General features: G+C 46.6%; 1 protein-coding gene across 3 annotated transcripts in view; it reads left to right on the forward strand.

Moving 5' to 3' along the window:
• The window catches only part of HSD3B7 (hydroxy-delta-5-steroid dehydrogenase, 3 beta- and steroid delta-isomerase 7), a 121,712-nt gene that overhangs the window by 93,196 nt on the left and 5,779 nt on the right, over window positions 1–22,737 (forward strand). For all 3 annotated transcript variants that reach the window (XM_077447225.1, XM_077447226.1, XM_077447227.1), the window contains exons 4-6: window positions 12,551–12,659; window positions 15,788–15,887; window positions 19,191–19,353. In XM_077447225.1, the coding sequence (XP_077303351.1) occupies window positions 12,551–12,659; window positions 15,788–15,887; window positions 19,191–19,353 (372 nt within the window). The remainder of the gene's footprint in view (window positions 1–12,550; window positions 12,660–15,787; window positions 15,888–19,190; window positions 19,354–22,737) is intronic.

The following is a 22,737-nucleotide window of genomic DNA, read 5'->3' on the forward strand; positions in this document are numbered from 1 at the left end:
GTTATACTATGTACAGCACAGTGTATAGAATGGAGAGTTATACTATGTACAGCACAGTGTATAGAATGGAGAGTTATACTATGTACAGCACCGTGTATAGAATGAAGAGTTATACTATGTACAGCACAGTGGAGAGATATAATATGTACAGCACAAAGTACAGAGTGTGGAGGTATAATATATACAGAACACTGTACAAGGTGGAGAGCTATACTATGTACAGCACAGTGTACAGAGTGCAAAGGTATAATATATACAGCACAGTGTACAGAGTGCAAAGGTATAATATTTACAGTAGAGTGTACAGAGTGCAAAGGTATAATATTTACAGTAGAGTGTGGAAAGGTATAATATACAGCACAGTGTACAGCGTGGAAAGGTATAATATATACAGCACAGTGTACAGAGTGGAAAGGTATAATATATACAGCACAGTGTACAGAGTGGAAAGGTATAATATATACAGCACAGTGTATAGAGTGGAAAGGTATAATATACAGCACAGTGTACAGCGTGGAAAGGTATAATATATACAGCACAGTGTATAGAGTGAAGAGGCATACTATGTACAGCAGTGGTTCTCAAACCTGTCCTCAAGTAACCCCACCAGGACATGTCTTGTGGATTACTTTTAGATAAAATATCTGTTCAAAAATACCAAGTAATTGGCTCTCTGATTTAAAGCGCCTGTGCAAGATAAGGGAAAACCTGCAAACATGGCCTGTTGGGGGTACTTGAGGACAGGGCTGAGAACCACTGATGTACAGCACAGTGTCCAGAATAGGGAGGTGCATTATATTATATACAGCATAAAGTATCGAGTATGGAGGTACAATATACAGAACATTATGTAGAATGGCGGGGGGGGGGGGGGGGTATAATATGTACAGCACAGTGTATGAAATGGAGAGAATTATTATGTTACAGCACAATGTGCAGAGTGAAGATGTATAATAATAGATATAGCACAGGGTACAGTGTGGAGAGGAATAATATGTACAGCACAGTGTGGAGAGGTATACTATACACAGCACAGTGTACAGAGTGAAGAGGTATACTATACACAGCACCGTGTACAGAGTGTAGAGGTATAGAGGGTACAGAGTTGAATGCTGTGTAGTTCAGTACAGTGCAGCATACAGTATGTACAGTACAGAGTATAATTTGTGGCATTCCAGGGTACACAATGTACTTTTCTCCTAAGGAGTTCTCTGAAGTATGTAATGTACAGCACAGTGTATAGCACATGGTGTCTCGGAGTGTGTAATACGTGGTGCGGAGTTCTGCAGTATAGTACATGGATATGGAATATCGTGCTTCAATATATGGCCGTCCACATCTTTTTATTTTTATTTTTTTCTCCATATCTGCTTCCTCTATCCACACAAAGCAGATGGATGGACATAGGAATTTTCCATTCTATACAGTGGGGGAGTTTTCCGGCTTAGTATGACATGATAGTCATCTGATAACCTTTTCCCACATCCAGGGAGGGAATAACATAGAAATACTTGTCATATAAATAGTCTTGTGTGATAAGTTTACAATGAGCCTCGCAGATGGAGATGACTCTCTGTCTGTATATACAGTATATACATACCGTCCAATCAATGTACTCCTTGTTAGTCACTTCATTTAAATACGATTCAGGGGGAGAAGTGGAGGTGCCCCCCCCCCCCCCCCCCCGATCAAACTGTGAAGGAACCCTGGCTGAGAGAGGCTGGTGTAGAGTGTGGTGTCCATAGCATGCCGTGTACAGCACAGTGTGTGGAATGACCCTTCACAGGACAATGGAGTGTTTGCGGTATGTCACTCCATAGTATTCTATGTACAATGCAGTTCATACATACAGCTCAATATCCTTCCATGTGGGGAAATAGGAATTCTACCCTATCCATGGACATTCTATATAGTCAGAGGCATAGGTGTGCGCACAGGGTGTGTCAGGTGTACCTGGGCACACCCTAATCACCCTGTGCAATGCAGATTCCCCCTGCTTAACCCCCATGGCAGCTACTGAGAAAGGGACTGGGAAATCTGACACCAACACCATCCACTGCTCTACTGCACATGTGTGTTTGAACTTTGGGGTGCACACCCTAATGCAATAGGCTGCGCACACCTAAGGTCAGAGGGCATTTTCTGCTTTGGTTTGATACAACTGTCAGCTAATAAACTCTTCCCACATGTAAGGAGGAACCTACATGTAAATACTTGTTATATAAATAGTTTGGTATAGCAGGTTATAATGATCCTCTGCAACAACAACTACACTACAACAATAGGGCACTATTCTTCAAACTGATACCAATGATGGGGTTCTTTTCTGCCCACTGACAGCAACAATGGGGCACAATTCCTCTGACTGACACCAAAGATGGGACACTATTTCTCCCACTGACACCAATGATGAGGCACTATTCCTCCCACTGACACCAAAGATGAGGCCCTATTCCTCCCACTGACACCAATGATGGGGCACTATTCCTCCCACTGACACCAATGGTGGGGTACTATTCCTCCCACTGACACCAATGGGTGGGGTACTATTCCTCCCACTGACGCCAAAGATGGGGCACTATTCCTCCCACTGACACCAAAGATGGGGCACTATTCCTCCCACTGAAGCCAATGGTGGGGTACTATTCCTCCCACTGACACCAAAGATGAGGCACTATTCCTCCCACTGACACCAAAGATGGGGCACTATTCCTCCCACTGACACCAAAGATGAGGCACTATTCCTCCCACTGACACCAAAAATGGGGCACTATTCCTCCCACTGACACCAAAGATGGGGCACTATTCCTCCCACTGAAGCCAAAGATGGGGCACTATTCCTCCCACTGACACCAATGGTGGGGTACTATTCCTCCCACTTACACCAAAGATGTGGCTCTTTCCTCCCCCCAATACCAAAGATGTGTTTCCTCCCACTGACACCAGGACAATTTCTACTAACCAATGGCTATAGTCCAGTCTCCTTAAAGTCTGAAGGACATTAGAGAAGCTGGAAAGTTTGGAGACCTCTGATCCACATTACGTGACCTTTCCCTTTCTTCATCTCCAATATTTATGTACAGCGCTCAGCATAAATGAGTTCACCCCAACAGATTTGTCAGAAAACCTTTCCTTTCCTTTCAGAATCAACATTTTCTATGGGACTCCATACTACAAAATACTAATTTCTTTACACAAGAAAGGTGAAGGCTGCAAGAAGATCAGCAAAGCTTTACTTATCATTCACAATACTGGAGCAAAAGTGATACAAAAATGTGACAAAGATGGACCTGCGACCATCTCAGGGACGTCCAGGCCGTCCGCAGACGTTAAAGGGATTGTAAAGCCAGAAGTTTCTTTTTTATCTTAATACATTCTATGCATTAAGATAAAAAGTCTTCTATATGCAACAACCCCCCCCCCCCCTAATACCTACCTGAGGTCCCTCTCTGTCCTGCAATCTCCACGAGTGTCTCAGCCATCCAAGATTCTCCCTCCTGATTGGCTAAGACGCAGCAACGGTGCCCTTGACTGCCACTGCTGTCAATCAAAGTCGGCTAGCCAATCAGGGGAGAGAGGGGGTGGGGCAGGGACAGGTCTCCATGTCTGAATGGACACAGGTGTCAGGTCACCTTGAGGCGAGGTGGCAGGTGCACACCGTAGGGATCAGGAGTGCACCGCAAGGTTGTGGACCCTACGGCTGACTGCTGCAGACGGGGGACAGATCCCACTGGGGTTAGAGCTTAAGATTCCCTGGGGCGCGGAGTCTAAGAGCCAGCAAGTGTTCACCAGCGCCTCTAGTGGTGAGGATGGACTTGGCTGCAACTGGCTCCAGGTCGCGCCCCCAGTGTCCCCCAGCTCACACACACAGTAGGCAACAGGAGGATAGGGATGGTGAGGGACAAAGCCAAGGTCGGGGCCACAAGCAGACAGGAATAGTCAGGGACACGTCAAATGGTCAGGATCACAGGCAAACAGGGATAGTCAAGGACACGCCAAAGTCGGTAACGGAAAACAGTAGAAAAGCACACGGCAGGAAACGTGAAGATAACACACAAAGGTTGATCAGCAGGGCTGGCCTGCAGTGCACAGGTTAATATAGAGCTCCCTGATAGGAGCTAGGGTGGAGCCATGACAGAGGATGGATACAAAAGCAGACAGGTGATGGTCAGCTGGTCTCTAGATACACATGGGAACAGGTAAGCAGACAAACTATTGCATTACCATGACAACAGGGAGCTGTGACACGGCCCGGGTGCCCCCCATATCTGCTTGCTGTGGGGGGCACTGAGCAGGAGGGAGGGGCCAGGATCACGAAGAGGGACCCGAGAAGAGGAGGAACTGGGCTGCTCTGTGCAAATCCACTGCAACAGAGCAGGAAAGTATAACATGTTTGTTATTATTATAAAAAAAAACCCCAAGACTTTATAATCACTTTAACACCTCGACGGGAGCGTTTAATGAGAAGGGTTGAAGAAAATTGCTGTGCAAGTTCACTGCAGTTGGCTAAAGAAGTAGAAAGCCAAACTGGGGTGATTGTTTGCCATGATACAATACGGCGTACACCGCAGGGGAATGACATGGGTGTTGTCCACGAAGGAAGCCTCTCCTTGCAGAAAAAAAGCCTGCCTAGAATTTGTCAGGGCCCATGCTGAAAAAGAGGATGAATACTGGGGCTCTGTACTCTGGAGTGATGAGACCAGGATAAATGTTTTTGGAACTGATGGCTTCAAAACTGTATGGCGTCACAAACGTGAGGAGTGCAAAGAAAAATGCATGGTACCTACAGTGAAACATGGTGGTGGCCGTGTCCTTCTGTGGGGCTGCTGGTGTCGGAGGAACTGCATTTCATTGATGGTATCCTGAATTCCCAGATGTACTGCTCTATATTGAAAGAGAAGATGCTACCATCACTCCGTACCATTGGTCATTGTATCATTTTCCAACATGACCATAATCCAAAACACACATCTACAGGTGCGTCTCGTAAAATTAGAATATCATCAAAAAGTGATATATTTCAAGTATTTCTTTCTTTTAATGTTGATGATTTAAGGCTTGCAGCGAGTGAAAACCCAAAATTCAGTATCTCCAGAAGATGAGATTATTACATAAAACCAATAAAAAAAAAAGGATTTTTAATACAGAAATGTTGGTTTACTTGAAAAATGTTGCATTACATTTGGAAATCGTGGTCCCGGAGTCTGGAGGAAGAGTGTAGAGGCACAGAATCCAAGTTGCATGAGGTTAGGTGTGAAGTTTCCACAGTCAGTGATGATGTGGGGAGTCGTGTCATCTGCTGGTGTTGGTCCTCTGTGTTTTATCAAGTCCAACGTCAGCGCAACCTTCTACCAGGACATTCTAGAGCACTTCATGCTTCCCTCTGCTGACCAGCTTTATGGAGAAGCTGATTTCATTTCCCAGCAGGACTTGGCACCGCCCACACTGTCAAAACTACCAATACCTGGTTTAATGATCACGGTATCGCTGTGCTTCATTGGCCAGCAAACTCGCCTGACCCATAGAGATTCTATGGAAGAGGAAGATGAGACACCAGGCACAACAATGCAGACATTCTGAAGGCCGCTATCAAAGCAACCTGGGCTTCCTGGCGTGCCATGGAGGCTGATCACCTCCATGGCACGCCACAATGATGTCGTAATTCATGCAAAAGGAGCCCCGACCAAGTATTGAGTGCATCCTATACTGTACATGGACAGACTATTCAGTAAGCCAACATTCCTGTATTAAAAATCCTTATGTAATCAAACTTTCTGAGATATTACATTTCGGGTTTTCACGAGCTGTAAGCTGTAATCCTCTAAAGTAAAAGAAAGAAATGCTTGAAATATTTCACTCTGTGTGTAACGGATATATAAACAAATACGAGTTTTGCTATTAAATTACTTAAATACTTGAACTTTTTGATGATATTCTAATTTTAAGAGATGCACCTGAAGGCCACTGTTGCATTTCAGAAGAACAGGATGTAAGTGATTCAGTGGCCAAGTATGTCTCCTGATTTGAACCCAATTGTACACCTACGGGGAATTCTGAAGAGACAAGTTAAGCAACACTTTCCATCCATCATCCAGGCTCCAAAGGAGATCGTCCTTGAAGAATGGAAAAAGATCGATGTTGCAATATGTCACCAACTTGTTCATTCCATGCAGTGGCGGAATTATAGGGGTCGCCAAGATCGCCATGGCGACCAGGCCCCTTGCTGCAGGGGGCCCTCAGGCCCCCTGTACTCTTCCGTAGGAGGGGAGGCTGAGAGGAGCTCCTCTATCATCAGCCGAACTGAAATTGGCTCTGTGCGGGAGCTCCTCACATTAGGGTAAAGTGTGTGCTCTTTGTCTCCCCCTACAGTGCAGTACCCGGCAGGAAGAGCCAAGGTACTGTAAATGTCTACCGTTTTTTTTTTTTATAAGACTATCTACTGCATTTGTGTTTATATGTGTGTGTGTGAGCATGCTTGTATGTGTGTGCGTGTATGTGTGAGCATGCTTGTATGTGTGTGCGTGTATGTGTGAGCATGCTTGTATGTGTGTGCGTGTGAGCATGCTTGTATGTGCGTGTGTGTGAGCATGCTTGTATGTGCGTGCGTGTGAGCATGCTTGTATGTGCGTGTGAGCATGCTTGTATGTATGTGCGTGTGAGCATGCTTGTATGTATGTGCGTGTGAGCATGCTTGTATGTATGTGCGTGTGAGCATGCTTGTGTGTGTGTGTGTGTGTGTGTGTGTGTGTGTGTGAGCATGCATGCGTGTGAGCATGCATGTGTGTGAGCATGCTTGTATGTGCGTATGTGTGTGTGTGAGCATGCTTGTGTGTGCGTGTGTGAGCATGCTTGTGTGTGCGTGTGTGAGCATGCTTGTGTGTGAGCATGCATGTGTGTGAGCATGCTTGTATGTGTGTGTGTGTTCATATATGTATGTGTATGTATGCATGTGTGTGTGCACATGTATGTGAGTGTGCATGTATGCATATGAATGTGCATGTGTTTATCAGTGGCGGGGGTGCAATGGTGCCACCCCCTCTCTCCAGCCACACCCTCTATGACCAATGGATAGATTCATCCATAGCATAGCATGAATCTATCCATGGCCACCGCTGCCACCCCCATATAGGTGTCTGGTCCCTTTTGAGGTGTCGGGCGCCTGAATTACAGCGGCGGGGGGTGTTTTTGCAGCACTTGATTAGAGTCATGGGCTCTAATAGGCTTCAAAATAGGTGAACTGCGAGCGCCATGCTTGACGCTCACAGTCTACCCAGGTGTGTTAGAAAAGTGAATTAATATTCACTTTCCTAACACTGAACCGCCTCTCCACCAATCAGGTGTGCGGGTCTGTTACCCATCACCTGATTGGCTGAAACGATAGGCGCAGCTATTGGACGCCTATCAGGAGGAGAGGACAGGAGATGAGGATGGCAGGAGACCGTTACCCGCTGCCCCACCAAGACAGGGTAAGTGGCGAGCAGACAGCGAGCGGGTGGTGGGGATTCACAGTGGCGGCATTTGATGGGCACAGTGGCAGCATTTGATGGGCACAGTGGCAGCATTTGATGGGTACACTGGCAGCATTTGATGGGCACAGCGGCAGAGTTTGATGGGCACAGCGGTGACATTTGATGGTACAGTGGTGGCGTTTGATGGGCACAGTGGCAGCATTTGATGGGCACAGTGGCAGCATTTGATGGGTACACTGGCAGCATTTGATGGGCACAGCGGTGACATTTGATGGTACAGTGGTGGCGTTTGATGGGCACAGTGGCTTTAATTTATGTTTTTTAAATCGGTTCCTTTATATGCGGCCACCCACTTGGGACTGGGCCCTGGTGTTCCACCATCGGGCTCGGAGAAAAGAGCCCTGTCCGGAGGTCGGGGGGGGGGGCCCTCCAAGGTTTCCTGCATCGGAGCCCTGAAGGTTCTAGTTGCGCCACTGATTCCATGCCTAGAAGACTTGGTGCTGGCCATACAAATCATGGAGGTCATACAAAATACTAGATGGAGTAGTTTTTTTTTGGGGGTGTATTTATTTTTGCATCAACTAATTTGAGTAAAAGTGAAGATGTTGTAATCTAAGTTATATTATTAAACTTACTTTCATGTAATGAGCTAAACAAATGTTCGATAAAACTCAGTTTTGTTAAAAAGTTGGAAATTGTTCTTGTGTTCATTGAGATATTGATTAAAATCTAACTTTTGTAAAAGGGGTGTACTCATTTATGATGAGCACTGTACATATACAGTTGTAATGTATCAATGCACTTCTTGTTTGACACGAGCGACTTCTTATAAATGAGGGTCAGGAGATGGTTACATAGATTTCTTAGTTAACAAGGCTGAACAAAGAAATATAAACAAAATAAAAATCGCTGCACGTGTCCAGGAGCAAACATAGCACATCTGGCAGAGCCGTACTATCAGTCCATGGACTATCCGCATGCAGAACATAAAGAGATATATATTTAGTATATATACACAGTATCTCACAAAAGTCAGTACACCCCAGGGGCGGATCCAGAGTCTAGTCTCGGGAGGGGCACTGCTATAAAATATGTTTTTTTGGGGGCAATTTATATGGGAAATGGCTGGTATTTGCGCTTCAATCATTACGGCACCATGGTTGTTATGGTGTCAGGATGATTGAAGCGCATTATTTCTATTAATACATTGTAATATAAAATTAAATGGTTCATCTCACCATAATGCAGAATCAGTGGGAGCCCTGAGGATGTCACTTGCCATGTTGCCTGCCACCAAATGTGGATTGTCACTTGCCACGTCACCTGCCACACATTGCGGATTGTCACTTGCCACGTCACCTGCCACACATTGCGGATTGTCACTTGCCACGTCACCTGCCACACATTGCGGATTGTCACTTGCCACGTCGCCTGCCACCAGATGCGGATTGCCACGTAGCCTGCCACACATTGCGGATTGCCACTTGCCACGTCACCTGCCACACATTGGGGATTGTCACTTGCCACGTCACCTGCCACACATTGCGGATTGTCACTTGCCACGTTGCCTGCCACACATTGCGGATTGCCACTTGCCACGTCACCTGCCACACATTGCGGATTGTCACTTGCCACGTAGCCTGCCACACATTGCGGATTGCCACTTGCCACGTAGCCTGCCACACATTGCGGATTGTCACTTGCCACGTCACCTGCCACACATTGCGGATTGCCACTTGCCACGTAGCCTGCCACACATTGCGGATTGTCACTTGCCACGTCACCTGCCACACATTGCGGATTGTCACTTGCCACGTCACCTGCCACACATTGCGGATTGTCACTTGCCACGTTGCCTGCCACACATTGCGGATTGCCACTTGCCACGTAGCCTGCCACACATTGCGGATTGTCACTTGCCACATCACCTGCCACACATTGCGGATTTCCACTTGCCACGTCACCTGCCACACATTGCGGATTGTCGCTTGCCACATCACCTGCCACACATTGCGGATTGTCACTTGCCACGTCACCTGCCACACATTGCGGATTTCCACTTGCCACGTCACCTGCCACACATTGCGGATTGTCGCTTGCCACATCACCTGCCACACATTGCGGATTGTCACTTGCCACATCACCTGCCACACATTGCGGATTGTCACTTGCCAGGTCACCTGCCACACATTGCGGATTGTCACTTGCCACGTCACCTGCCACACATTGCGAATTGCCACTTGCCACGTAGTCTGCCACACATTGCGGATTGCCACTTGCCACGTAGTCTGCCACACATTGCGGATTGCCACTTGCCACGTAGTCTGCCACACATTGTGGATTGCCACTTGCCACGTAGTCTGCCACACATTGCGGATTGCCACTTGCCACGTAGTCTGCCACACATTGCGGATTGCCACTTGCCACGAAGCCTGCCACACATTGCGGATTGTCACCTACTGTGTCACTTTTCTGCTAAGGTGGTCTTTTGTTGGGTCCCAGAGTGAAGATAGGCAGCAGAGAGATGATGCAATCTCTCTGCTGCACACAGCTTCCTACACAGTGAGGGCAGGACTGGAGGGATGCAGGGCAGTGAGAGATGATGTTATCTCCCTGCTCCCCTGCCTGCTGGCTTCCTGATTGGCCAGCAGCCCTCCTAAGCTGCCCAGCTGCCCCCCCCTCACCCATCCACTCAGCGCGGGTACCCGCGGAACTGACCGCGATTGGACCCGCGGAACCGGCCCGCTGGTACCCGCGGAACCGGCCGCGATTGGACCCACGGAACCGGCCCGCTGGTACCTGCGGAACCGGCCGCGATTGGACCCGCGGAACCGGCTTTGCTGTCATCAGCTGCCAGTATTCTCGGAGGGGGCAATTGACCCGTTGCCCCCCCCCTGGATCCGCCCCTGGTACACCCCTCACATTTTTGTAAATCTTTTCTTCTATCCTTTCATGTGACAACACTGAAGAAATGACACTTGTCTACAATGTAAAGTAGTGAGTGTACAGCTTGTATAACAGTGTCAATTTGCTGTCCCCTCAAAATAATTAAACACACAGCCGTTAATGTCTAAACCGCTGGGAACAAAAGTGAGCACACCCCTAAGTGAAAATGTCCAAGTTGGGCCCAATTAGCCATTTTCCCTCATGTGTCTCGTTAGTGTTACAAGGTCTCAGGTGTGAATGGGGAGCGGGTGTGTTACATACTGAAGCGGAGCATGAGCCCCTCCCTTCGGAGACTGAGCCGTAGGGCAGTATCCCAACACGATAACGACCCCAAACACACGTCCAAGATGACCACTGCCTTGCTAAAGAAGCTGAAGGTAAAGGTGATGGACATTAATGTCTAAACCGCTGGCAACAAAAGTGAGTACACCCCTAAGTGAAAATGTCCAAATTGGGCCCAAAGTGTCAATATTTTGTGTGGCCACCATTATTTTCCAGCACTGCCTTAACCTTCTTGGGCATGGAGGTCACCAGAGCTTCACAGGTCACCACTGGAGTCCTCTTCCCCTCCCCCATGATGACATCACAGAGCTGGTGGATGTTGGAGACCTTGCGCTCCTCCGCCTTCCGTTTGAGGATGTCCCACAGATGATCAATAGGGTTTAGGTCTGGAGACATGCTTGGCCAGTCCATCACCTTTACCCTCAGCTTCTTTAGCAAGGCAGTGGTTGCCTTGGAGGTGTGTTTTCCTGTGGTTTTCTGCAGGCAGCCTGTAGTGGGTGGAGCCTGTGGGCCCCCTCCTACACCTATGCTCTCTCTCCTTTTACAGGGTGACTGGTCTAGTCTCCGCCCCCTCCTGTAGTTTCACGCAGGCAGCCTGTAGTAGGTGGAGCCCCTCCTACAATTCTGCCCTCTTTGTGCAGGGTGCCTGGTCTTATCTAATACCACCAGATACCCGGCCATCTAGTGACAGAAGAGAGAAGTGCAGCAATTCCAGAATTAGGGTGGAATCAATTGAACAATTGGAACAATTGACCAAGGCAACTATACCTGGCAGGTAAATTTACTAGCAACCCTTCCTAACCATCAGGGTGCTACAAACAACAAACTGTGATGCCCATTTTTTATGCTTTCAAAACATCAACTTCAAGGACAACATGTTTACTTGCTGCCTAATATATCCCACTGACCTTCCTATGCCCTGGCAAGGAGATAATCAATGGTATTCATTTTACCTATCAGTGGGTATGATGTTATGGCTAGTCGGTGTGTAGATAGGTGACAGATGGAGAGTGTAATATACAGCTCAATATCCTTTGATGTGGGGAAATAGAAATTTTCCATACCCACGGATATTTTATATAGTCAGAGGGCGTTTTCCTGTTTTTAATTTGATATAGTTGTCAGCTAATTCATTCTGTCCACATGTAGGGAGGAAACTTCCTATAAATACTTGAGCCATGGAGACGGAGATTACTGTAACTCCTCACTTTTCTGCTTCTCGCATGTGTATAAAAAAACTCATTTCAGGGAGGTGCCGCTTCGTGCCCGCAACCGACGCGCGCCAAATATTTTTTAGATCCCTTTTTCACCCAACGGGTGTTCTAATCAAAAATGTTTGCCTTGAGTCTTTGGATTTTGGTTATATGCAAGACGAGGCCTGGGCAGCTCAGTTGGTCATAACGAGGTCAATGTCCACACTGCTGGGTCAGTGTCTACGGCACCATCCACTGACACCATCTTTCCTAAAATTTCAGAATTGTCTTCTTGTCCTTTACATCTTTCAACACTTGGGGTAAATCTAACAGCAAAATTGCCAAGGGGGTTCAGAGGCATTGCTCGGAGGAGTCGCAAGACTCTGTAGCTCTGATGTTACATATGTACTGTAACTCTTATGATTGATGGGCTTGATGGCTGGCAATCCTAATAAGAGGTGGAGGCTGTACAAATTTATATAGTTTACAGGGGCTTAGGTCAGTGTGACCAGTTTTACAGGAAAATCCTTCTAATGTAGTCATTTTAGACATATTTGTCAAACTGGGTGACCTTGTCCATGTCACCCATATGACTCAATCTACCCTTACTATAGCATTCTCCTTGCTGTCATCTGACTGTCAATCCTTTTGGCTTTGCAGGAACGGAGAATGTCCTGAAGGCATGCGAGGAGGAAGGCATCCAATATCTGGTCTACACCAGCAGTATGGAGGTCGTGGGTCCAAATATCCATGGAGATCCATTCTTCAGGTAACCAGCATCCCAACAGAATAATGATGGGGGTTTTGTCAGGCTGGATACATACTGTATTTTTACAATGTAACATTTTTTTTTTCTGGATTCAGTTTTGTATTTTTCTAGTAATGGACTCCACAGGTTTCTATGCGTGAATTGTTCAATGCGTATGCCAGACCTACCCAAGGGCACCCTCTCTGCCCAGCCTCCATGCTGGATGCGGACAGTAGACCCTTGGGAGATGAATCGGGACCATGCTCCACCGCGATTAACGCTGTGTGGTCGCGTTTCGCAACTTAAACATGGCCTACACTGCCAACTATGCTCCTCCCCTCTTTCATGTGCTCCTCCCCTCTTTCATGTGCTCCTCCCCTCTTTCATGTGCTCCTCCCCTCTTTCATATGCCCCTCCCCTCTTTCACATGCCCCTCCCCTCGTTCACATGCCCCTCCTCTCTCACTCTTTCATATGTTCCTCCCCTCTCTCTCTTACATGTGCCCCTCTCACTCTTTCATATGCTCCTCCCCTCTCACTCTTTCATATGCCCCTCCCCTCTCACTCTCATATGTCCCTCCCCTCACACTTTCATATGCCCCTCCCCTCTCGCTCTCATATGCCCCTCCCCTCTCGCTCTCATATGCCCCTCCCCTCTCACTCTTTCATGTGCCCATCTAACTCTTTCATATGCCCCTCCCCTCTCACTCTTTCATATGCCCCTCCCCTCTCACTCTTTCATGTGCTCCTCCCCTTTCGCTTTCATGTGCTCCTCCCCTCTCGCTCTCATATGCCCCTCCCCTCTCGCTCTCATATGCCCCTCCCCTCTCGCTCTCATATTCCCCTCCCCTCTCGCTCTCATATGCCCCTCCCCTCTCACTCTTTCATATGCCCCTCCCCTCTCACTCTTTCATATGCTCCTCCCCTCTCACTTTCATATGCTCCTCCCCTCTCACTCTTTCATATGCTCCTAAAAAAAAAACCTCAAAAGAATGCCAGACCAAAGACTGGCTGTTGCAGTGGTCACATGATCAGAAAGCCCTTTCTCTGGCTCCTGATCATGCTCTAGAAACTGAGAGCTGTCTCTGTGCTGTCAGCACTGAAACCTCGGGCATGGATTCATATCTCCTGCCTTCCAGAGCCGTGGATAAGGTGGTAAGACCTAACCTCCTGTATGGGGCCCGGGCCAGCAAGGTGAATCAGATGTGACCAGCGGGAGGGTGATCAATGCAGTGGAGGGACCAATTACTGGAACCGAACCACTGTATGGCTTTTTCTGCAGCAGCTGAAAGCCGGCTTCTTCTCCTCTCCCTCCTGCCAGCGAGAGCGATCAATGGGATCAGTTCCAGTAAATTGCCCCTTCCGCTGCACCAATCGGCCCCCCGCATTACTAGCACCAGGTGTTCTCTGTAAGGCTAAACTGATGACTTGTAGGGGATGTTTAAAGTGTCATCTATGGGAAAATCTAGGATATTGAAGATTGTCGCCATTTCCCAGGCACACGCACTTTTAAGTTTCAACACATTGGGTATCTATTTACCACACCTTTTTACATTTTACAAAAAATGTGGGTAATTTATTGTACTTGTGTGCCCTTTGACCTTTTTGGTAATATTGTGTGACAGAACAAAATTGGAACTACCACTATTTTATTCTCTGGGGTGTCTGCTTTCAGAAAATATATATTATTTTTCTGGGGGGTTTATTTTCCGGCCTAAAATTATTTTGTAAACGTCTGCAAAAAACACCCCAAAAAAACAGCTCTGTCAGCAAAGGCCCCCCTTCTCTTCCATCACACATATGCAGTTACATGGGCGGCAAGAGGTTAATGACGATGTTCATTTGAGTCAAGGCAATCTTAAACAACCAATGCATTTTGAGGGTACAAAAAAACTCCTCATTCTTTAGGGCTTAAAAATTGTCTATGTGGATGGACTCATCAAAAATGAATTACTTGGGAGATGACGCACTTTCATGCAGAATCTGATACCGAGGGGTTATGTTGCAGCAGATGCTATTTTACTCCTGGATCATCTTCTAAAACAACCTTTCTCCACCTTTTTACTACAGAGAAGACAAATTTCAGATCTCAGGGAACCAAACCTAAAAGCATTTCATCGAAGGTGTGTGGGAAATATGGCCAATACAGTGGTTGTTATAAAGTCGCTCTTGGAGGCAACTAAATGCCAAGTGGTGTTGGCCTTGGAACTATTAAGGGTTCTTCAAGAGGTTCCCAGGGGTCTTCAAGAGGTTCCCAGGGGTCTTCGAGAGGTTCCCAGGGTTCTTCGAGAGGTTCCCAGGGTTCTCCAAGAGGTTCCCAGGGTTCTTCAAGAGGTTCCCAGGGTTCTTCAAGAGGTTCCCAGGGTTCTTCAAGAGGTTCCCAGGGTTCTTAAAGAGGTTCCCAGGGTTCTTAAAGAGGTTCCCAGGGTTCTTCAAGAGGTTCCCAGGGTTCTTCAAGAGGTTCCCAGGGTTCTTCAAGAGGTTCCCAGTGTTCTTCAAGAGGTTCCCAGTGTTCTTTGAGGTTCCCAGTGTTCTTTGAGGTTCCCAGTGTTCTTTGAGGTTCCCAGGGTTCTTCAAGAGGTTCCCAGGGTTCTTCAAGAGGTTCCCAGGGTTCTTCAAGAGGTTCCCAGGGTTCTTCAAGAGATTCCCAGGGTTCTTTGAGGTTCCCAGGGTTCTTTGAGGTTCCCAGGGTTCTTTAAGAGGCTCCCAGGGTTCTTTAAGAGGTTCCCAGGGGGTTCATTGGGCTGTAGCTAAAATTAGCTACAGCCCAATGAACCCCCTGAGAACCTCTTGAAGAACCCTAAAGTTCTACAGAACCTGGTTGAGAATGGCTTCTCTAAATAATTCATTTTGGTGATTGCCCCAAGTATACACAACTATTGAGCCCTGAATAAGTGAGAGTTTATCGTACCCCCTGAAATGCGTTGGAAATGTTATATTGCCTTGTTGTGGCTGCACATGTCATTAAAAGCGCTTGGCGCTCCGATTTGGACATTTTAGAGATGAATTCCAAGCTTTGGGACCCCTAATTAAAGGGTACACTTCTGGTGCTGGGAGCAGGACTTAATTCACCTTCTTCAACCATTCTTCAACCATTCTCCATCTAATTCTCCATAAAATTTATATTTTATTTTTATTTTTTTATCCCAGAGGTAACGAGGACACGGAATACACCGTGTATCACAACCAAGCTTATCCACTGAGCAAATCCAAAGCTGAGAAGATCGTATTGGAGGCCAATGGAAGGAAGGTGCGTAACCCTACAACGTCTGTCTTTACCAGGCTTAAAGGGGTTGGAAACCCTCGTGGTTTTTCATTTTAATGCATCCAATGTATTAAAGCGGGAGTCCGCCGGGAGTCCGCCGTTTTTTTATTTTTTTTAAAAGCCAGCAGCTACAAATACTGCAGCTGCTGACTTTTAAAATAATGACACTTACCCGCCCAGCGCACCCCCGATGTCGGCACCCGAAGCCGATCTCTCGATCGTCTCTCGGGTGCTGCCGCCATCTTGGGGATGGGAATCAGGAAGTGGAGCCTTGCGGCTTCATTTCCCGGTTCCCTACTGCGCATGCGCGAGTCGCGCTGCGCAATAAGGATGGTCCCCGCTGTCTCTGGGATCCGTGTGTTTCCCAGCAGGCAGCGGGGGACCTTCGGAAAGGGGCGTAGATTCTGCGGAAAGGGGCGTACCTTCTGCAGAATCTACACCGGAAGTGGGTGCAGATACCTGTACTGTACAGGTACCTGCACCCCCCTCCCCCCTGAAAGGTGCCAATTGTGGCGCCGAAGGGGGGGAGGGTTCCAATGAGCGGAAGGTCCACTTTAGGGTGGACCTCCGCTTTAAGGTGAAAAAACACCTTGCAGTGACCGCCCCCCCCAGCCCCCGTTTTACTTACCTGAACCCTGGAACTTAAACCGGCGGGACGCGCTGTCTCTTGGGGTTCTCGGCTCTTGATTGCATAGACTGATAGCAGCGCAGCCATTGGCTACTGCTGCTGTCGATCAAATCCAATGATGCGGGCACTGGGGTGGGGGCGGGGCTGAGTCATACATTCGGTGACTATGGGTGCTGAAAGCTGGACTCGGGAGCGTGCCCGCAAGGTAACCCCCTCGGGAGAGCGCTTCTCCTAGGGGGTTATCTGATGTGATGAGCCGCCGGGGGCCCCCAGAAGAGGAGGATCGGGGCCACGCTGTGCAAAATGAGCTGCACAGTGGAGGTAAGTATGATGTTTGTTATTTAATAAAAAAATAAAATAAAATAAAAAGAACCCTTTACAACACTTTAAGAAGTCCGAGCAATGAGCATTAAAGTACAAAGTGACGAAACTCCGAACGGCCAATCACATTTTACTTTATTGTAGGCGGATCAGTTACTGAACATTCCCGACTGTTTTTGCACACCTTTTATTGAGTATGGTTTACTGAAGGAGTAGAGGGTCTTCAATTCTCCAAATGAATGTTCACTTTAGCTCAAGGAATAAGGTGACACAGTGTTTACCTCAATTATCCAATCATACGCAAACAAAAACTCTGCCCTTATCTTATCTACACCATATTTACTAAGCTAAACCCACTGAGTGTGTCAGAATGCAACAAATGTTGCACAAGAGGTATACAAAGTCTGTAGCATGTCAATGGCACCCTGACCAGGGAATAGAAAGAACTGCCTGCTGAATGGTTCCCTCTAGTGGTCACAATGAATAATATGCATATACAGTATCTCACAAAGGTAAGTACACCCCTCACATTTCTGTAACTCTTTTTATGTGACAACACTGAAGAAATGACACTTGTCTACAATGTAAAGTAGTGAGTGTACAGCTTGTATAACAGTGTAAATTTGCTGTCCCCTCAAAATAACTCAACACACAGCAATTAATGTCTAAACCGCTGGCAACAAAAGTGAGTACACCCCTAAGTGAAAATGTCCAAATTGGGCCCAATTAGCCATTTTCCCTCCCCCGGTGTCATGTGACTCGTTAGTGTTACAAGGTCTCAGGTGTGAATGGGGAGCAGGTGTGTTAAATTTGATGTGATCGCTCTCACTCTCTCATACTGGTCACTGGAAGTTCAACATGGCACCTCATGACAAAGAACTATCTGAGGATCTGAAAGAAAGTATTGCTGCTCTACATATATATGGGAATAGTACAAATTCCCCCCCATCCTCCCTAGCTCAAAGCCTCTCCCCCCCCCCAACCCTCCTCCTAGCATAAATTCCCCACCCCCTCTCCTAGAACAAATTCCCCCCAATTCCCCTTCCTAGTACAAATCCAGCCCCCCCCCAAACTCCCCAGCTCAAATCCTCTTCCCTCCAACCCCCCCCCAGCATAAATCCTCCTCCCAATTCCCCCTCCTAATACAAATCCCCCCTACCCCCCCCTCCTAGCACAAATACAATTCCCCCTCTTAGTACAAATCTTTTCCTCCCCCAGCTCAAATCCTCTCCCCCAAATCCCCTTCCTAGCACAAATTATCCTCCCAATTCCCCCTCCTAGTACAAATTCCCCTCTCAGCACAAATATTTGCCGCCCCCCCCAGCTCAAAGCCTCTCCCCCCAACCCTCCTCCTAGCATAAATCCCTCACCCCCTCCTAGAAAAAAATCCCCCCAATTCGTATTCTCAATTCCCCCTCCTAGTACAACTACCCCAAACCCCCCTTCTAGTACAAATCCTCCTCCCAATTCCCCCTCCTAGTACAAATTTTTGCCTCCCCCCAATCCCCCCAGCTCAAATCCTCTTCCCCCCCCCAACACCCCCTAGCATAAATCCTCCTCCCAATTCCCCCTCCTAATACAAATCCCCCCCCCAAACCCCCTCCTAACACAAATACAATTCCCCGTCTTAGTACAAATCTTTTCCTCCCCAAGCTCAAATCCTCTCCAACGAATCCCCTTCCTAGCACAAATTGTCCTCCCAATTCCCCCTCCTTGTACAAATTCCCCTTCTCAGCACAAATTCTTTGCCCCTCCATCCCCCTCAGCTCAACGCCTCTCCCCCCCAACCCTCCTCCTAGAAAAAATCCCCCCCAATTCCTCCTAGTACAAATCCCCCCCAACCCCCCCAAGCACAAATCCTCCCCAACCCCCCCAAGCACAAATCCTCCCCAACCCCCCCAAGCACAAATCCTCCCCAACCCCCCCAAGCACAAATCCTCCCCAATCCCCCCAAGCACAAATCCTCCAAAACCCTCCTAAGCACAAATCCTCCTCCCATTTCCCCCTCTTAGTACAAATTCTCTTCTCCCCCAATCCCCCAGCTCAAATCCTCTTCTCCCCAACCCCCCCCCTCCTAGCATAAATCCTCCTCCCAATTCACCCTCCTAGCACATCCTGGGGGGCACAAAAGTTGGGATTTGGGGATTATTTAGTGCTTACATGATGACATGTGCATCTCAAAGCCCAGAGGAAGGGGATTTCAGAGAAGTAGTACGGTATGTGAGAAGTCCTGAAGGTGAGAAGCAGAAGGGTTCTGTGTTTAGTGGTAATTTATTTTATAGGGGAAGGTCTATGTGTTTTTTATTTCATTTTTTATTCCATTTGTATTTTTCCTACAGATAAAGGACGGGAAAACCCTTTACACCTGCTCCCTGAGGCCCACAGGAATATACGGCGAGGGCCACATGCTAATGAAGGAGTTCTATGAGCAGGGGCTGCGGGCCGGGCGCCGGGTGTTCAGAATCATCCCCACCTCCACAGAACACGGCAGAGTTTACGTAGGTGAGAGACGATGGCATGCGTAGAAGGGCAGGAGATCTTGCCAGCAATTGTAGCACCAGGGCATCTGGGGAGTCACAAGCTTCCTAGGTCATCTTAGATGCCAGTTTTACGAAAGTTGCCGCCTCTTCTAGGAAAAACAATGGTTTACCGTGGCCTTTCTCAACCCTTTTAGCCCTAAGGAACCCTGATACAAATGATATCTACAGCTCAAGGTAAAATACTAAGACCAAGACGTTCCATGTGATCGGCGAGAGGAAGAATGCCCATCATATTGGTGAAGGAAACCGCAGAGGGCGCCAACGAAGCGCAGTATATAGAGCAGGACTTTACTAAAAGTGTCAACTCACAAGATGCATAAGGGTAAGAGCATGTAATCCACCCAATGTGGCTTGCTGTTGAGCCCCAGTGTGTCTTCAGGAACCAAGAAGCAGATGCCGCTGTCGAGAGCTGGGTAGGACACCAGAAACAGAACCAGAAATCCTGGAGCCACCCTAGAGCGCATGGACTGTACAGGACCGGAAGTGATGTCACACCGGGGGGGGGGGGGCACAGCGTGGGGAGCAAGGCTACATGTTTCAGGGTGTTACTTTTAAAAAGGCTTGAAAAAGAAGCGGTTACACTCCGAAACGTGTAGTGCAGTCTATGAGCTCCAGGAATTCGGGTTTGGTTTCTGGTGTCCTACTACGCAGCTCCTGACAGCGGCACCCCTGTCTCCTGAAGACACACTGAGGCTCAACCGCAAACCGCACTGGGCAGATTACATGCTCTTATTCCAACGAATCTTGTAAATTGCCACTTGTGCTTTTTAATAAAGTTTTTCTCTATATACTGCACTTAGTTGGCGCCATCTGATGTTTCCTTTTATATATTACAGAGATTACTTCAGTCTCATTGAGGAGCTGTCACAGATATCTTTGAAACTTTGGACTTTTAAGTATAATCCAACACCCCCCACAGCACATTCACGCATGTGATTAGGTTGTAGTTTAGTTGTATCCCTACCTGCGACATTCTCTCTAAATTCTCTCCATCACATCGGTGGGGCGTAACATGAATGCGTCATTTCATTAGGGATTAGACATGTGCACTGCCAAAAACATTGTTTTCGTTTCATTCGTTTTTGGAGTTTTTTTCATTTTTCGGGTCATTCATTGTGATCGAAATTGGTTATTTTGAATAAATTCTTAAATTTGAAAGTTCATTATTTTGAATAAGTTTGAAAATTAGTTATTTCGAATACATTTTAAAATTTGTTATTTCGAATAAATTCGGAAATTTCATTTTTCGTTTCATTCGTTTTTTTGTTGTTTTTTTTTACGGGTCATTCATTATGATCAAAATTGGTTATTTTGAATAAATTCTTAAATTCGAAAATTGGTTATTTTGAATAAATTCGAAAATTGGTTATTTCGAATAAATTAGAAAATTGGTTATTTCGAATAAATTTGAAAATTCGTTATTTCGAATAAATTTGAAAATTCGTTATTTCGAATAAACTCAGAAATTTCGTTTTCGTTTCTTTCTTTTTTTTTTTTTTGGGTCATTCGCTATAATCTAAATTCGTTCTTTCGAATAAATTCGAAATCTGTAAAGTCGGAAATCCGGAAAATTCAGAAATGTAAAAATTTAACAAAGAATATCCGAAAAATCACAAGAACGAAAATGAGCACAAAAATTAGAAAATCCGAAATAATAACTAATAATAACTAACTATTAAATTATAGGTATTGGAATTTCCTTTCAAATTTGACTGTTGGTGAACGTAACAAATATGAATTTATCCGAGGTTATGAATGATCCTAAATAACAAATGCTGCATCTAAACGGATGGAACGTAAAAAATTAATAATAAACAATAATAAATAACAATGATAAAAAGTTTTTATTATTTATTAATATTACATTCCATTCGTTTAGATGCGCCATTCGTTATTTCAGTTAATTTGTAACTTTGGATAAATTTATATTCCTTACAATCACTAACAGCCAAATTTGAAAGGAAATTCCAATACCTACAATTTAAGTTAGTAATAGTTATTAGTTATTTACGATTTTCTAATTTTCGGGTTTTCTAATTTTCGTTCTTATTTTTGGATTTTGGTTCTTTAGAATTTTCGGATTTTTCTTTTTGAATTTAGAATTTTCGAATTTCCAAATTTTCGGTTTTCGGAAAAATTTGTTAAATGGGATTTCGGTAATTAGAATATTTCCGAATTAACGAATTTGTAGACTTTAGTCGAAAAACCAAATCAGAACTAAACGAATTGCACACGTCTATTAGGGATGCGTATGAGAAAGGAAGTTCTGTAGTCAGCAGGAAGAATGCTAAAAGGTTGTTGGCGTACTGCCATTGGCTTTGCTGAAACAAGATCATCTAGAGCCCAGGGTGAGCATGCCAAATCATGCACCCCCCCCCCCCCCCCCAAGATGTATGTGCATTATGTGTCAGCAAGAATTCCCTCCCCCAAAAAAACTGAGCGCTAATCTGCATGCTTATCTCAAATCCGCTCATTCGACATATGTTACCAGCACAATCCCCCCTCCCCCCCCAGCACAAATCCTAAAATTTCCCCACTGAGCACAAATCCTCTCCCCCCCACTCCAAATCCCTCCTCCCAGCACAAATTACCCTCTCCCAATCCCCCATTTTAACACAAATCCCCCCCCCCCCCAAATTTTCCCTCCTAGCACAAATGGCCCCCAATCATCCCTACTAGCACAAATCCCCCTCTCCCAAGAAAGTTTCCTCTCCTAGCACAAATCCCCACCTGTGCTAGAAAATATATGTTTGGGGTGGGGGGGAATCGGGGGGGGGGGATTTGTGCTAGGAGAGGAAACTTTCTTGGGAGAGGGGGATTTGTGCTAGTAGGGATGATTGGGGGGCATTTGTGCTGGGAGGGAAATTTTGGGGGGGGACCCTCTCTTCCCCATCTCCCCCCTCAACACAAATCCCCCCCAAAATCACCTCTCCTAGCACATTTACCGAAATGTACCCTTCTAGGACATTACCTCTAATTATTACCTCCTGCTGCCCCCCCCCCCCCAAATCCTACTCCCAACACAAATCCCCTCTCCCCAATCTCCTTGTGTCCCCAAACCTCACATAATATCACAGTGCCAATATTACCTTTTCTAGCACAAATCTGCCCCCCCATCACCCCTCTTGGCATACCCCCCCATTCCCAAATTCACCTTCCCATTGCAAATCTCCTTGTGGTGCCCCCAAACCTCACATGGTACTACAGTGCCCAGGAAAGCTGCCCCTCCTCCCACCCCTTGTCCCAGCCCTGCCAGCACCATGGAATGAAGCTCAATCTACCACAGCTCTGGAACCTCTAGCAACTTCTGAAGGAACCTCAGGGTTCCATGAAACTTTAGTTGAGG

This window comes from Lithobates pipiens, unplaced genomic scaffold (assembly GCF_037356315.1).
Source record: "Lithobates pipiens isolate NorthernLeopardFrog02 unplaced genomic scaffold, aLitPip1_a1.2 Scaffold_22, whole genome shotgun sequence".
Taxonomy (NCBI): domain Eukaryota; kingdom Metazoa; phylum Chordata; class Amphibia; order Anura; family Ranidae; genus Lithobates; species Lithobates pipiens.